The 18,408-nt window shown below is 37.6% G+C and overlaps 1 protein-coding gene across 9 annotated transcripts in view; it reads right to left on the bottom strand.

Moving 5' to 3' along the window:
* The window catches only part of GRIA4 (glutamate ionotropic receptor AMPA type subunit 4), a 217,930-nt gene that overhangs the window by 143,306 nt on the left and 56,216 nt on the right, over nucleotides 1-18,408 (bottom strand). For all 9 annotated transcript variants that reach the window (XM_033086500.2, XM_033086482.2, XM_033086492.2 and 6 more), the window contains exon 3: nucleotides 2,594-2,833. In XM_033086500.2, coding sequence (XP_032942391.1) covers nucleotides 2,594-2,833 — 240 coding nt within the window. The remainder of the gene's footprint in view (nucleotides 1-2,593; nucleotides 2,834-18,408) is intronic.

Genomic DNA, 18,408 nt, shown 5'->3' with positions numbered 1-18,408 from the left:
AGTTTGGCAGAACATCAGAAAGGGAGATTTAACATAATAGCTAAAGCCACCACCTCATCAGAGTTTGTGTGGTCCAAGACTGCTGCAGGGCGCAACCCCAAGTGTGATATGTGGGAATGACTTAAAGAGAAGCAACAAAAGTACATTCCTGACTTAAACTGAAATGTTAACATAGGTGGCTTCAGCATTAAAGACTGGGGTTCTGCAGGGAGCTTAGGGGCCGTCAAAGAGATGAATGGAATGACATAGCAGAGAAACCTACCTTGATAATAGGATTTAATTGCTTGACCCCCAAGAGTGAGCGGCAACTGAGTAACATGCAACAGAACCAAGAGGCAAGCAGGACAGAAAGGTTTGAAAGCAGGTCTGCAAACAACATTCATTTGTCCACCACTGCTGAAGGTTTGCCTAAGTGTGGTTTGTCCTTGTACCTTTTGTGAAGGACTTCTGCCTTTTGCAATACTGACAGGTGCTAAATACTGCCTTCTTCACAGACAGCTACTGTGTCAGGCTGGAATTTAGGCTTATTGCTCACCTTCCCCCATAAGAGCTTATTCACAGCTTCCCACTTAAGCTGCAAAGATCAGCTTGCAAGCCCAGCAGCAAAATGCTGAGGGGGTTCACCTTCCTTCAATTTACTTTGATGGGGCTGCTCAGAGAAACAGGGAGACATCTGGCATGTAAAGGAAGGATCTCTGACAAAATCTGGACAAGGTTAATTTCTGGTCTCACCAACAGAGATTCTATGACTCAACAATAATGATTTTTTTTTTGTGTTTACAGTTACTCTGATAGTAAGGTGGTGCTTAATTTTTTAAAGAATATCTCAGCTTCCCATTGAAATTTTGTCTTGTGCAAAATGTACTCAACAACTATGTGTCTTTACAGTACTCTTAATACCAAAAGATACATTGAATCTTATTTTCTCCTGCATGAAACTGCATCACAAGACCTATTCAGAATTTGAGAGGCTACCCAATGCAGCACTCCCTGAATCCAAGCTGGAAAATGTCATGTCTTTATCAAAGGCGTGCTGAGGAGTTCAGAGTGGCCAAGTTCAGTGCCACAAGAATTAATTATTAACCATGCTGTTATAGACTGTTCTGAAACTGTCCTTGGTGCGATATCACCTGCTCAGAAATGATGTCTCAATCTAATTAAGTGTGTGAATTTAGATGAGAAAGGTAACTGCAGGTTGTGCACTTCTATACTTAACAGTCTGTTGAATTTGTAAGACCACATCTGTTTCTTGTTACCCATAACTGTATCTTGTGTAGAAATACTTCAAAATTCTGCTATATTTTTCTCTTTCCAGTCACCTAATACATTCTACAATGCTTCCCAGAACTTCCTTTATGGGTTCAGCAGGCATTAAAATTATTTAATTAAAAACAACAAACAAGCAATTATGAAACAATATAAGCTCTTTCATTTTCTTCCATTATTCATTTTGATTCAAATTCAGGTATTTAGGCAGCACATCAAGGTAAAAACTCACTAAAATGTAGTGCTTATATATATGAGAAAATTAACTTCTATAGCTATAATCAAATAATTAAACAGATTTAGTTAGGTCTGTGTAATTCCTTATTTCTTCTGTAGAGTAATTATACTGGAATAAAGCCACTTTAATTCTGGAATAGAACTGTCCACATGGGGAACTATACTGAAACAGCTGTAGTAAACTAATTATTTGACTACAGCTATGCTGTTTGCTTCCTCCCAAATGCAAGCCACCAACATAAAAATCTTGCCTCTTTTGCAGCTCAGCTAAGCTGGTTCAGTCCTATTCCACAAACAAGGACTTTGCCAGCAAAATGAACACACAACTCAGAGAACAGCTTTTACCTCTCAATTCCTCACTGAGTCGTGGTGTACAGTGAGGCACTTAAAGTTTTTTGACACTTAAACAGTTCTGAGATGCGCTGGGATGTGGAATGGAGACCATGGGTAGAAAAATACACCCTTTTCTGTAATTAACTATGTATTTTGTAAGAGTGTAGTCCATCACAGAGATAACTCCAGCTGAAAGGAGTAGAAGATGGGCTGTGGCAGCACTCCCTTCCTCTCTGGCCTGTGGATACCTCGTGCCTGGCAGGTATTGCCTCTGACCTGGACTACTCTGGCACAGCCTGAGGGCAGAGCCTTTCTCTCCTTGACCTTCCAAAGCCTGGAAGTCCCACAGGCTCATTCTCATCCCAGCTTACACCAGCGCAGAGGCAGAGAAGTGGCTGTTTCTCGCTACTTCTTTGTACTGCTGTCACTTATGAAGTGAACTGAAGAGAGAACAGAGCTGTAACATTCTGCTTATTGAACTGTGCTTTTATTTCACTACCATTAGTTTAAAGATTTTAGTATTCTAGACTTCAAGCACAGGCTTTGGCTGGTCGATTAGATACTATGTGAATCCAATATCCAATTCTTGCAGACTAAGGAGTTCTTCCTTCAGCCACACAGCTACTCAATCAGAGGTATTTCGCCTCAAACGCCCTCTAAAATTTGGCTCCCCAAGCTCTCAACGGGACATAAAAGTCCTCAGATCTTGCAAAAGACATTTGAATGGTGAAGATGAGGAAGGTGGGTCCCGACTCACCTCGATCTGTGTCGTACAGGAAAACAAAGCGGTTCCATTCATAATGGTCCAGCAGGCTCAGGAGGGCTCCCCGCAGGGACGGCCGCAGCTGCAGCACGAACTGGCTCTCGCCCTCCGTGGGGAAACTGGGCGTGATGAGGGAGATGTGCAAGGCGCTGCAGAATGAGGTCAAGGTATGTACTGATCTCTTATCATACAGTCCAAAAATGGCAAAAACTCCTCTAGAGTACTGGGAGCAAACTGAAACAAACAAACAAACAAACAAACAAACAGGGTTTAAGTAGTGACAAAATCTGTAAGCATGGACTTTCACATTCCAACATCATCAAATTATTAATTTGAAGATTTAAAATTCTGCCTGTGCAGTTACATTCAATTTTCACGTGTTTTATTCTGGAAACCAATAAATAAATAGCTAAATAACATTTCATGACCTTCTGATCCCATGCATAGAACACTAAAGTAGTGGCTTTGTTCTAAAATAAAATGTAAAATGAATAACGTGTTTTTGCATACCAGTGGGAAAAAAAATTCATAGCTGTGCACAGCATCAGGCATTGAGCATTTCCATTACCTTGAACTGAAAAATGTTCACATCCTAAAATGTGAAAATCATCAAAACTATGTTACTGACCTTGTAAGTGAATTTTGGACATTTTGAATTGTAACAATGTAGAACCTTTGCTCCCTTTTAAGCAGGATGCCCTTGTGGTAATGAAAACACTTCTAGAGACAGGGAGTAAAATCCTACCTCATGAAAAAATGCCTTGATTTTAAGGGGGCAGTTTAAGTAAAACGCAGTAAGTCAATGTGATCTGACTTTTGCCCCAATCCTTTTGTTTCTACTCTGTGCTAACTGAAAACCAGAAAACAACTGACCTGAATATATATTCTGAGTTTTGATTTGCTCTTGGACTCAGACACAGGGAAAGACTTCCATTGATTTCATTAGACTGGGTAAGGACTTTACTGATCTCTGCGCATAAAAGTAGGCATGTGGGTATTTTCTTGAGCAACTACTGCATTTCTGTCAATTCATAAAGGGTCTTATGAAAAACATCCCATTTTTTTGAAGCACAAACCAAGTTATTAGAAACTATGTGATCATTACCAGTGTTACCTCTCCCAGAATCAGAGAACATGGAGAAAGGAACAGTCAGTTAGGAGATCATCATATTTCTTATGCTTTCCTCTCAGTATTTCCTATGCTCTCTTGCTACAGATCCTCTCTTCTCACAGTCCAATGTTGCCTAAACATGGGAAAACTTTAAACACCCTCCCACAAGCCTGGAGTTAACAGTCATTCTGCATGTGCAGCACACTCAGGGTAAAATGTACACCCTTAGCAAATTTAAATCGCTTCAGCTTTAATTTTTTCATATTACATTTACTCCATAAAGAGCTGAAAATACGAATTGTGCATTTTTCTCATAAGATTTGGGTGATTTACCCAGTTCTGATGCCAGAACTAGAGTAAGTAGCTTGAGGGCAGTTTTGTGATTTTATGTTCTCCTCCACTGTTATGGCTCCCATCCTAATGATTTTTATAGCCAGATTTTATATCAATAAATCTTTCTGAAAAACTTTCTTCCTTTACCTAAGTTCACCTTCCATATACACATTCTGTTAGTATTTTCTTTGCTGGCCCACACAAAACAGATTCCCACAGGCCTCTCAAATGATTCCAATAATTCCTTTGTCATTCCACTAATCATCACAGAGAGCATTGCACTCTGCTTTCCCAGCTCCGTCTCATCTTGCTTGAACACAGATAACCAACACGTTGAGAATTTCACTTAAATCCTCAACGTTTCCTGCTTTTTTAAAAATAATTTTTCCCCATCTCAACCATAACATATTTCTTCTGACACAACCTAAGAAGACACTGTGTTTTTCTAAAATCTGAACCTCAGTGATGGCTGATGATCATGTTGGGATCAAAAGTCTGCTCCTTCTTCCTTCTGGGCCATTTGCAAATTATAAGTTTCTGCTTATAGCAGAGTATTTTCATTAGTCACTGTTATTCATTTTCCATCATGCCACACATATTTATACACTCCTTTAAAATTACTTGTTTCTATGCTTATAGTCTTAGTCTGCTCTGCTGGATGTACTTATCTGCCTCTCCAGCAAATTCCGTCATGCTGCCCTGACATTTGATCTCTGTGTCTGCTGTAGAATTAGACCCTTATGATCTTTCTTCTGTAATTGTGCTTCTCCAACCTGGTACCTCCTCCTCTACCAAAATTTGTTGCCATCTTCTCCACAGTTTCATGCTTATCTTTTGACTCTGTTTGTCTTCATTTCCATAAATCTCTTGTCTTAAGAGCATGTCTATTTTATTGCATTCTCTTGGCAACTGGAAGATAGAGATCAATCCTCTACTGTCTACCTTAGTAACTTCTGGTTGCATTTTTTGCAATTTTCAGTCTATATACATATTTTAAAGCTTTCTTTCCATCAAAATCTGTTCTGTAACTTCACTGACCATACATATCACAACTTACTTAACAGGTGTAGTAAGAGATGCTTTTATTGCATCTGTCCTTCAGTAAACCAGTTCTTGAGGAACCAGGGAAGAAAGATGTGAGTTCTGTGCTCCCATTAGCCATCACACCTCTTTAAACATTCTTCTTGAGTGAAAATCAATATGAAATATCTATTAGTTTTAAATCTCCAACCAGATTTTCCTGCTTTTTTGTCCCATCATCAATAGAGAACAGCTTCAATTATTTTCCTATTTCCTGCATTTTTATTCAAGTATCTAAATGACCTTCTACTGTTTTAATGTCCTTTAAAAGTTTCATTTTTCAGTGGAAGCCCTAACTTAGGCTTTCATTTCTGCAGCAAATATCCTTTATATCTCCTCTTTTTAAAACACAATCTTTCTTATTAATAATTCTTTTCAAACACTTGTTTATTGTATCTTCCTTCTGTAATCATTCATTCAGTCAAATCCTGTATGTTACTTTCTCCTGCAAAGGGATTTCTCTGTGTTTTACAAGTATTTCTGTGAGGGTATGGCAGGCCTTCTCTATTTTTAAACACAGTTCAATTAACTCTGACAACTGAAATAATTGAACACAAACCTCATGTAAGTGGTAATTACTTTATGTGTTTCTTGTTTAAACAAAGTCTTTCCTAAGGCTCTTTGCTGTTGTATTTCTTTTCAGTTTTACAGGGGCACAGAGTACTTTTTGTAACACATGGTCCTTACAGTAGGAATCCACATGATGAAAAATTCAAGAAATCAATGCCAAGCTGTGAAATTGTACACTTAGTAGAGTTAAAGCTCGAATTCATTCTCAGGATGAAGAAAAAAGTCAAACCTGAAATATCATTAAATAACATAATATGACCCTGAAGTACTTATAACTTAAAGTAACAGAAAAATAATTCTTCATGTTCAAAGCAAGTTATCCTTTCCCCAGTCTAAATCCAAATGTGATAAAACATTATCTGAATACCATTAAAGTCCTGAATAGCTGATCCAAGAAAACTTGTGCTATTATACATGAGATCAAGTCAGGGAAATAGCTAAAGAGTGTCCTTCTTTGCTCCTTGATAAGAAAAGATGAGTGTTATGAGAGTTTTTTTCTTACTCAGTACAAAACCCATAGAGAGGAAAAATGCCCATGACAACACGGAGATGAAGCTTAAACATATGCAGAGATGCTGCAACACTCCTGAATCAATTTTACAGTAATCAGCAGGGACCACAAAATCAGCAAAGCCATGAGGATTTGCATTCCAACTCACTACAGTTCTCAGAAAATGCCTCCCAGCAAACATGACTACCTGAATTTGCCAATTCTTCTTCCATTTCTCTAACACTTCTAAAGGCATTTTACTTATTAAAAATGCACTAAATTATGCTTGGCAGAAGAGTTGCATACTAGCATTCTAAGAAAATTTTGTTCAAGACTTTTCCCCTCATAAATACAAAGCAGTGACAAATACACTTTTATGAGCATACTTCGAAAACTATTACAGATATATTGACAGACACACTGATCCGTCATAAAAACACAAACTGTGGAAGTGCCAAAATCGAAAGACTCAAAAGTAGTTTGTATTGTGGAAGTTTTCAGATACGAGAAAAGTCTTTCATTGCTGTTTCTTCTCCCTGTATTTCCTCCCTGCAGCCAAAGAACGGCAGGCACTGATCTCTTCTCTGTGGTGACAGTGACAGGACCTGAGGGAATGGCCTGAAGCTGTGTCAGGGGAGGTTTAGGTTGGATATTAAGAAAAGGTTCTTCACCCAGAGAGTGTTTGGGCACTGGAACAGGGTCCCCAGGGAAGTGGTCACTGCACCAGCCTGGCAGAGTTCAAGAAGCACATTTGGACAATGTTCTCAGGCACATGGTGTGATCTGTGAATGGTCCAGTGCAGGGCCAGGAGCTGGACTTGATTACCCTTGAGGGTCCCTTCCAACTTAGCTTGTTCTATGCTTCTTTGATCTGGTAAACTCCAGAGAGCAACCAATTAAAAAAAGTGTATTTCGGGAATCACATTTCCTTGTGCCACCATAATAGCACACGGAGACTTTCATTTGAGATGCATCTGCAATGCTATCAGTGGTCCATGTCTTCATGGGTCACAGTCATAAACACTATTTTGTTCAGCTGCTGTGCACCTGCCAGCACTGATGTAAAAAATACCGTGTAAATTTTCCCAACCTGAAGAGCGCCTTCCAGGAGGAGCAGCCTACCCATATGGAGATGCAAGCTCTACATGTGAGATGAAGCACAGAAGGGAGAATAATTTAATCTAAATATGAACCTGCCTCCTAAGGTCAAATGATTTATCAACCTATGTCCATGATAACTCAGACATTGGAGATGAGATTAGGCAGTATTTTTAAAATAGCTCTGAGATTGGCCTTTCCTGTTAAAATGTCCAAAGATCTTTCTCCTCATTTTGCACAGGTAATCCCACCCCTCTCTTTCTTCTCTGTGCTCTCTGATCCACTTCTACCTGATCACTCCACTCCTGGAAGAGGACATATGGCTAGTTAGAGCTCTGGAACTAATATCAAAATTCATCCCTCTGAAGTTCTAAACTATCTTGCACCCAAACCCAGTACAGATTTGAAGCACATATGCTTTTCCTCAGTTGTGATGGAGACTGCTGATTTAATATTAAATTATGCTCTTGCATTAAGAAAAATTCCCAACACTGAGACGGACTTAATGAGCTGAGCTAAATCACTGATATAAGATGACAGACAGGATTATAAAAGAGAAACAGTGTTACATAAAGTGGGTAGATGAAAAAACATTATAGATGTATTAGGACCAGTTTGCTATCTTAAAAGTTGTCTGGAGTACAATAGGATACCTCTAAATATGGTTATCCAAAATAGGACAAAAGGGAAACAAGGAGTTTTTTACAAATTATACTGTTAAAACATCCAAAAACCCCCTATTCGTGTTCTATTTATAGACCCTGAACCCTCCAAATCATCATCTACCTTTGTCTTTTGATCACAAACTCCTTCAAGAAAATTAATTATCTTTCATTTAGGAGGCATATATCACATGTCAGGTAGTAGCATATCTAAAGCGTTATAACCAGAAATAATATCACAGCATTACTTGAACCAAAACCAGATTTTTACTCTAAAATTTAGCATCGTATTAGTGGTTGAGGTAAACAAAAAGACACTACATGAATCACAAGAATTATCCTCTTGAGTATTTATTCATCTCAAACATTTGTCCTCCTATAATAAGATATTGCATAATGAGAAGTCTGGCATGTCGGGTACTGAATCTCTGAAACTAAATTCATACCCTGGAGCAAGTCACTTTGCATTCCCACGTCTCAGTTTTCAAGGTTTAAACAGTCTGTTCTATTGAGGACTATAAACATTTGACAGGAAGGCCAGATTCCTATTAGTTATCTGTAAAAAGTGGAGCACAATGGTCCAGCTGTCTCAATGTGGCTCCTGAGTGCTACCCCAAAGTGTATGAATGTTACGCCTAGTGGGCCTGTATCTTGCAGTTCCTTAGTAAATTCTGATGTATTGCAGTTCCACAGTAAATTCTGAAACCCTAAAACCACATGAGCCTTTGTCCTAAAGGTCATTGTGTTTTGCTGTATGCGTAAGATTAAGCACGTACTAAAAAGTGTGCCGGAGTATTTAACTGGAGTTCAACAGACACATCCACTGAACACAGAAAATTCATGAGTGTTTTTTACTCACAGCAGTGAGTTCCTTCTAGTACTCCCTTCTAAGAGACTTACCAGCTCACTTAAAAATACTTTCCTAAGTACAAGGAAAGCCTTGGTTTAATGTGCTAGATCAAATGGTAATTTGGGGGATGCAATTCTGTTTGTTCAGATGCAGATGTGAGAACATATTGCAAAACAAGATACAAACTTACTATATTTTTAAATTAATTGTTGCATTTCCAGAAATCATTTTTGTGAATTGTCTCTAAAAGACTATTTCTGCTCAGACAATTCATGAAACAATATCAGAAAGTGATAGGGCATTTCTTGCCCATTGAATGGAAAATGGAATTGAATGAGCTTAACTAACATGCACGGCCTTTTCATCTTTAAAAATAAATTTAGACTTTGTAATACAGTGTTTAGGGTACAATGTCTTATATCAGATCACTAACCTACAGAACATTAACTTTAGAAGATTATTCTGAGAGATGCCCAAAATAAAAGAGAAGCCCATTGAGACCAGGTAAGACTGGCTTGTAGATCCAACTGCTGAACTCTTCTCCATGCTTCATATAAAGGCAAGATTTTCTCTCCACAAATTAATGCATTAATTAAAGTTTCTTCCAAGCCAATTGCAAAAGAAGTTGTGAAACAAGCCTGTGTGTCTTTGTATGTATGTCTCACCTGGTTCTTAGCACCCAAAAGTCAAGGGCTTAATTTCTGGTGGTTTTTTGTGTCTCTAAAATAGAAAAAAGGTAAATTCTGAAGACAGATGTTAAAATGGGTGATAAATTGCTTGTACTGATTTATCCTCTAGAGGTAACTTTCTCTTTTTAACTGCAAAATGAAACCACACAATTATGAAAGGCTTGGTACCTACATTTAGGTAGATAGATAGATTAAAAATTGTTCACACAATCTCAGTTTAGGAAAAATACCTCTGTATTTTTAATTCCCATTCCATCCCTTGACTCAATGTGATTTGGAGCTGCCCTTCTCTGAGGCCATCTCATTTGACTGACACAGGTCCCTTGCAGCCAGGGGCTCCAGGTGTTTCTCACACAGAGATCATGTATCTCTATTTTCCTTAAAAGCATTCTCAACTCTCATTTCTTGATACAGAACACAAAGTAGCCGGGCCATTTATAAATTTCTGCGAGGGAAACTGCTTTCATCTTTAAATATTTTCCATCTGAAAAGTTGGGCACCACTAAAGTATTTTACTTTCATTAATATAAAATTCTGCATAATTTCAATCCAATGGAATGTTTTTCCAGAACAAGAAAAAAAAACTTCCATTGTGTTTATTTACAAAATTTCTTTTTCCTCTGTGCCTTGGCAAACTTCCTTGATAGAACACCCCTCATGAATTTCACATTTGCTGAACACTTACAAATTTTTCTCATTTTTAAAAGCACTTCACAGCTCTGTCTACAATAAATCATCTAGTCTTTGTGCCTTTGTCCCCCAGTCCTGTGCACTCCATGGATCCGATATTTATAGCTGTCTGGCAATGCATACACACGTGCCTATCGCTAACTCTGCCAAAACTTTCTTTTTGAAAGCTCCCCCATAGAGAATCCACATGCAGCATTTACCTTTCACAGTCACATGAATGGGAATCCACATCAGTACAAAAGTTCTTTTTTGGTTGTTTTTAAAAGCTGATAAAAATAACAGTAGCATGTGAGAGTTCCAAGCTTTTCAGAACTACAGAAGTTTTGTAAAAAGTTAAACATGGTAGGAAGTTCCTATGACACTGGCAGGTTTTCCCAAGGACAAAGTCTCTACAGCCATATTTGAATTTTTTTTTTCTGCTTCAGGATGAAAGCTTAGAGAGGCATAACAGATTGCATGGAAATTAGACTGGACTACAGTAAAAAACTGGTTTATGGAATCAATTGTAAAATTCCCAGTTGCTTAACTGATGTGAACATTTCACCTCTGATACTCCTCTTGGTTAGAGATCTTGCAAAATCCTATCACCTTTTCAGTTTGCCAGCTGCAGGAAAACTCATCCTCATTAAATGAGTATCTAGAGAAATCATGTTTGATAACTTATCTAGCTTTCCTGTGTGATTAAACATTTTCTCTCTTTTTTAGATTGATTCATTTTCTTGCAGGACATATTACTTCTTTCAGCTCAAATTTGAACTTTATCCAAACATTTATTTGAAGAGAAAATAAATTACTTGGCAGCTTGTTTCTTCCCTCAAAATCTGGGATTTATAAAACCTGCCCCCATATCCTATTTTAATGAAACAGAGCAAAGAAAAATACTAATTTTGTTTTTTAAGAAGTAATCCTTTGATGGCCCCTTGTCTACAACACTAGCCACTTTATTTTTTTTTGGTTTATCTTGAAAAGGGAAAAAATAGCTGTATTTAACAAGAAGTTTTTCTTTCCAGAAGAAAAAGAGCTGAATAAAACAATTAGTTGAATCAGTTTTAAATCAGAGGGTATCTTATGAAGCATGCAGTTAATTACATAAAAATAACTTTTTATACATAGCTATGTAATCACAGTTTTTTCTTACACATAGAACTATTTGCAGTTTACAGAAAAAAAGACCAACATTTTTTTTCTTCATTTTGGAGAAATACACGTTGATTTTGCAGTACTCCCACCAGCAAAACAGTCATTGACAGAATTAACTGAATTTCATTTGAGATGTGAGGTGAAGCCATACAATATGGCTCTTAAACTAAATTGTTTTGATGAAGCCTTTACCATAATTTGTACCTCAAACACTCTTTTCAGTTCTGGGCTCCTCACTGCAAGAAAGACATTGAGGGGCTGGAGCGTGTCCAGAGAAGGCAACGGAGCTGGGGAAGGGTCTGGGGCACAAGTGCTGTGAGGAGCAGCTGAGGGAGCTGGGGGTGTTCAGCCTGGAGAAAAGGAGGCTCAGGGGGGATCTCATCACTCCACAGCTGCCTGATGGGAGGGGGTGGCCAGGTGGGGTCAGCCTCTTCTCCCAGGTAACAAGTGACAAGACAAGAGGAAATGGGAAGTTGTGCCAGGAGAGGTTTAGATTGGAGATCAGAAAAATTTCTTCCCTAAAAAGGGGTCAAGCATTGGAACAGGCTGCTCACAAAGTGGTTAAATTCGCATACCTGAAAGTGTTCAGAAAGCCTGCAGATGTGCCACTTTTGGGACATGGTTTATAAGGCATGTAAATGTCTGGACACAATGGTCTTAAAGGTCTTTTTCCAACCTAAATGATTCTATTAAACTGGGGGGGTGGGGTGGGGCTCAAATGTTATCCATCATCTAAAGGGAGCACATGCTGGAGCATTCTACATCATAGCCTGCATTTTCTCTTGAAAGTACATTTTCCTAATGTACTGGTTTTCATATCTCTTCAGAGAGGGTTAGACTTCCAATCTTAGTTGCCTTTTCCAGCTTTAATGATTCTGATTCTGTGATTCTCTAACTCACATTTTGAACCAATGGTGCTTCTTTATGACAAACGTTGGGCTCTAATTTTACTGAACTAAAAAAAAATAAAAATGAATGCTGCTTTAATCTGAGGAAGCTCAAGTACAGCATTTTTTGAAGTGTTGGGGAAGCTTGTTATAAGGCTTCCAAGTCATATTTAACTGCTCCTTCTGGTTTAGGAAATATCTCCCCAGATCACTGAAAAAAGGCAAAGGAAGATACAGAAGGCAGGTAACCATGAAAGAAGTAACTAACTTGGTCCAGCATGAGGACTCATTCCAGTATGGTTTTCATTCAAACTTGACCAAAGATGTTATTTTCTGTCTGGTTTGTAGTTTTATATTTAGAATTATAATCTGTCTTTAAGGGAATGATGTCATTTGATCCATCACTAGAACTCGATTTTTTTTTTTGTTGATGAGTCTGTTTTTCAAATTCTTATTCTTCCACCTTAACCTTCCAGCCAACGCTTCCAGGTTGTTCCCTGTGTGAAATGATCTCTCTCCAGGCTTTTGAATGTGTTGGCCCAGAGTGGGCCTGAGGTTCTACTTTCTCTCCTTAGTAACTGATTTCACACCATCAGGAGTTCCCTCACTAGCAACTTAAATCATTGCTGACTTTGATTCATGCTATTGTGCAAGGACATAATCTTAAATAACTTCTCCCACTTTGCTGTTCACTATTAAGAATGAGCGAAGCCATGGATTCCTTTTGGCCTCAATAAGATTAACAGACATTGATCACATGATGTTGATTAATAACATAAAATAAAACATTGCTTCCTTGGCCACTCTTAGATCTGAGTATCTTTTAAAGATACAGAAAACATGGTTTCTACTTTCTGAAAACATTATTCATGGTAAGAGGATATGTGTGATGAAAATATTACCTGGTTTTTTTTTTCCAATTTCTCATGGATTAATAACCACTATTACCTAATTAGATATACTTTAACTTGGAAAAAAAAGCATTTTCAGTAATTTTTTTAACCCCCACACCTGGAATTTGCATACAAAAAGTTTCTGAATACTTTAGAAAAAATCTGGTTTTCTTTCCCTTGCTTCCTTCCTCTTGATGGTAGGAGGCACAACTTGAAACCAGCGTTACTGTCAGATAAATGGAACGTGCTATCACATCGTGAGGATGCATGCAACTTGAGCAGAGACACAAAACTTCAGAGCATCTAGAAAAATTCTGCTGCTGCCTGCTGCAGTCTGTGACTAGGTATTGGCAGGACAGCAGTTGTTGACAGAATGCATGAGGCTCTTCTGAAGCTATTCCCCAAACAAGGAGGATCTTCTGAGCTGTCATTTCAGGGATGAAGATATATAAAGTGCCAATTGTTCTATTAGCCTACCCACATTTGAGGACTTTTTATTGACAGTGGATAAGAGATTTACAGGCTCCCAGGAGTTTTATTATGTGATAGTGCAAGTGTGTTCTGAAGAGCAAATAAATTAAAAAAAAAAAAGTGAAATTTACTTTGCCATGTACATCTAAAATGTATTTCATGATTATTTAGACTGTTTCTTCTTCCACACAAGGATTGGTAATGCTAGATTTTTCAGAATTTAGGTGCTTCCAACAGCCCAGAATTACCTCATAAATGGTACCATCTTTCTATTTTCACTGCTTTTCCTAGCCCTGATCTAATGAACTGCCCTAATGATACCTGGAAGGACAGAGAAGTGAAAGCCGAGGAGTTTGTAAATTTTCATACTTCCATTTTAATTTCCAATAGACATGTCAATTAGCTCTTCTGAGTTTTCCAAGAATCAGTTTTTGGAAAACCAAAATGCTAACACTTAAGTTCTTCCTATAATTGAAGTGAAGAATAAAATATTTTCAAAGAATCAGTAAGATGACTGTAGATACCCTTATTATCCATCTGTGGCCTGTTCAGCAAAGATTCTCTGAGATTTATCTCCTCATTCTGTACTTCATACTGCAGCCCTCCCTCAAAAATCCTAGACATTATAGTCTTTACTTCACAAAACCAAAACCATACCAAGCGATTGTCTCTCCAGAAATTTGGGTCTTAGCTTGCTTGGGTGACTATATACATCTGGGAAACACTTCAGACGTCTCATGCTGAACACTCAAACAGATTCTGTCTTCTGTATTTGTACTTGGTCCTCTATGTTGCCGTGGTGTTTCAAACATCTCACTGCACTGAGGTTTTTCCAGCATCTTATAGATTGCCTGTTTTCCCCAGATAATGCAGTAATCATAGCTAGGGATTTTTTTCAGATGTAGACTCTGCCTACTGCAGACATGTCTGATCAAAATGACATTAGGGAATTACTGTCTGTGGAGGGCCAGAAGTCCAAAATTTAAGAAACCCCAAACTAGCCCCCTACCCTCTGCCCATTTTCTTCCAGTGTGCCTTGAAATTTCTCCTCTACTTATTTTATGAGAGCTTCTTCCTAGCCTGTCATGTTTATGTCAGTGGAAATTAGCCACAGTACAAATGGGTGATTTTAAAATCAAATGCTTGGCATGGATGATTGGAAATGTATGTTTCACCATCTTCCATTTTTGTCACCAAGCTGTTTTTTCTTTCTTTAAAAAAACTAATCTTTCAACTTCTTTTATGCATAAAAGACATTTTTCAATAGCTATAGGTCTCACATAATAATAAAAGTAATGAGAAGAAGGAATTACTTTTCTAAAAATAAAATATGGATGAACCATTTGATCAAGGTTATTTTTTTTTTTTTTACAGTGAAAGCCATTCACCTTCTAAACGGAAGACCAGCCTCATCAGACCCGAGTGCAAAATATATTCTGGCCATGCCCTGTGTTTAATGACTTCAAGCTCCAACTGTTTCCTATGAAAGGCAGTTTTCAGTGTCAGATGCCACGAATGGGGAATGCTTTCTAAATAACTCTTCTCAGCTAAAATAAGACTTAAGAATTTTAATACATGCTTAAGCATACCTGTGTACACATGTATGCAAGTTCTCTGTTTCTGTCGATCGCAAATTTTTCTGTTCTGTACAGCTGCTTGTTTCAAACATAAATCTCTACTATCAAAAGACAGATGTTAGATGTGTCTAGAAGAAGTATGCAGATAAGCCTAATAAAGGACATCACTTTGTGTCTAACATATTTGTCTTACATATTTCTCCATGTTTAGTTTAACAAGGAGGGTTTATCTCATTTCAGTTCTGGGGCAGGACATACTTACAGAAATGAACATGCTATTGTCTGAGGGCCTAGCAGTTGATGAGAAGAGAATGTTTATGCTGTCTCATAAAGCATTGTTACCACACACAAAACAACTTTTCACATGAAATAATTAACATCTACATTAAATAATTAACTTCTGCTATGATTGAACATCTCTTTTTTAAGACTATACTTGTAAAACATTAAACAAAGTGGTGTCTTTGCCCAAAACTGAAGCTCTTAAGGGCTTCCAAACTAAAAACAGACTGTAGAAGAGAGGTAAAGGTTTTGAATGCTTGGCATGACCTATCTCTCCTTGACTCAAGTAGCCATTCTGAAACCCAGCCCCACCCTTCATAGGCAGAAATTGCTTAGCACACCTTGTATTCTCCTCTAAGAGCAAAACTGCTAACTTGCATTAAAATCAATTGATGTTACTAAATTTAATTATAACACTCTTGACTACAGTAATACCAGAAACTTTCTTGCAACCACACAAAAAGATGTCAGTACAACCTACTAACTTAAAATCATAAATCCCAAGAAATCAAACTGCATCTCAAAAACCATTTCCCCATTGCTCTCCTGAGGCATGCTGAGATGCAGATATTTCACATTCCATCCTGCTTTTGGCACAACAATCAAAAATGCTGTTTCCATCTCTCTTCCTATGACTTTGCCAGTTTGTGAGGTTACAAACGAGCACAATAGTCTGTAAAGCACAACAAAAAGATGGCAAAATGTATTTGAAACCATTTAAGTGAGAGGGCATTGCTGGTCCAAGCCTAAAGCAGCTGTCAATATCCAGTTTTGTGCACCAATTAACATCTTTCTACATGCAATGAGTTTTCTTCATTTCACAAAAAATACACCTTGTGAAGGCAGAGCTCATGACTTTTGTAGTTGGAAAATGCTTAACAACAACAACAACAACAAAAAGCAGTGACAAAAATATGTATTGAGTTCTCTCCATTTCTTCCTGAGTTTGCAGCTAATTCTGTCTTTTGTATGCCTGGTTTTGAGGCACCATCTTAATTATTTCCACAATTTCACTAATTTAAAACAGGAGCATGAGCCCTCTCATTTTGTTCTCTCATATCTTTTGCAGGAATGGGGCTTCATCCATAAGGCATTTTGAAATGGACTATTTATAACTGGGATTTCTACAGAACTGGCAAATGTGCAGGTGATAGTTTTTGAAAAGCAGACAAGAAGGGAGCTGAGATTGTTTGTCTGGAACCCTGTTATCTCTGTGAATAGACCAAAGGAGGGTATAGTGTGGAGTCTGGGGGAAAAGGAGGCAAATTGTTAAACAGGCTTTGTCATTACAATATTTTCTTAAAATCATGTTTATCACAAGAGATTTAGAATAGCAGTCATCTTACGTAAACTTCTTTTGCTGTTCCAACAGCAGCCTTCTCAACTGAAACCTTTGTTTTTCTATTTATTTTTGGAGTTTAGGCTGATCAAAGCAGAGTCCATCACTTCACTGAACTGTTTGGTCAACAAAACAAGCAGTATACACTGTTCTTTTGTACATGAAAACAGACTACTGAAATTTAATAAAATATTTAACAGCTTGATATGCAAGAACATGTCTCTGTTGATGTATTGAAATTAATTTGCTGTAAAGACTGCTTTAAGAATAATAAAATATTTTACTTATCACCTTAGGCATTATGTAAGGCATTTGCAGAAATAAGCAAAATTAGCTCAGCACAGCTCACAGCTGTGATAACTGGACTAAAGCTCAGGGTCTAGGGCCCACTAGCTCTGATACTCTACTAAAAAGGCAGCTGTACTTTACTACTGATCCACTGGGCCTGATGCTAATAATTTTTAAATTACCTGTTTGTGGCCTCAAGCTACCTCTTATTTCAAATCCTATTAACATTTGTGTATCTTTAAACTACTTTATTGTCGTAATTAGCATATATTCATTCATAATTCCCAGCCAATCTGTTGCAATATACAGCAAAGAGAAATGAGAAAGAAATATTAACAGTGGCCGAGGAGTTGGTGGATGAAATGTGACTGTGGTAATGTGGAACCAAACCAATTCCACGAAGCAGCGAGTGCAGAAATGCTTCAGTACACACTGCTTTTCTCCACAGTGCTCCGCAGGATCAAACTACTGCCTTGGGATAATGGATTGGTGCTGCCTACAGGCATACTGGGGGAAAAGAAACCAATATAAGTAGAGTATTTAAGAAAAACAGGTTCAATCTTATTTTTGTTAGTTATAAAATTAGATTTTAAAAAAGCAATGAAAGGTTTTCCACAGTTTTATTCATTCCAGCAAGATCTACTCAAAATAGTTCTAATAAATAAATTTTTTCCTTATTACTCACACTCTGAGACTTATCTTGATTAGTCTTCTGTTTCAGGTAAAATTTCATTAACAGAAATGGAAGTTTTCCCTGAACAAGGATTGTAACACATTTCTTAATGCATATATGGTAACATATATAAGTACCTCTGTCATTAAAAACTATTAATTTCTGGTAGCTCAAAACTACCATAGTGTGTGGTTTTTTTTAAAGTCTCATTATATTGGTCTTGAAGAAGTTTTGTGACTTTACATTTCTAATATACAGAAAACTCAGTAGTTAGGCAGCACAATGATTTTATTACACAGATATGCAATTACTGGCCAAAATCAACTTCTTCAAGTCTAGAAAATGCTGATGATGCTGATTATGACTTTTCAATCAACCAAAGATTTAAAAGAAATGCTGACATATATCTAAACTTGGTCAGGGAAAAAGGAACAGAGCAAAGCACTTTTTACTCCTACACGGTTATGCAAAGTATAACTACTCTTTGCCTGATTAATTTGTTTTGCTTATGGGTAAACAAAGGAAGATAGATGCTACTCAAGCTTCAGAAGAAAAATGCAGAATATTTTTCACAGCTTGATTTGAAGTAAACGGGTTGTTGCGGAGAAGCACAGAAAAATTGTCCTTTTAAAACTTACAGTAATTTCACAACTATAAGGCGCACCGGACTATAAGGCGCACCCCCCC

This window comes from Catharus ustulatus, chromosome 2 (assembly GCF_009819885.2).
Source record: "Catharus ustulatus isolate bCatUst1 chromosome 2, bCatUst1.pri.v2, whole genome shotgun sequence".
Classification (NCBI taxonomy): Eukaryota; Metazoa; Chordata; class Aves; order Passeriformes; family Turdidae; genus Catharus; species Catharus ustulatus.
This window is presented reverse-complemented; position numbering and strand designations above follow the sequence as displayed.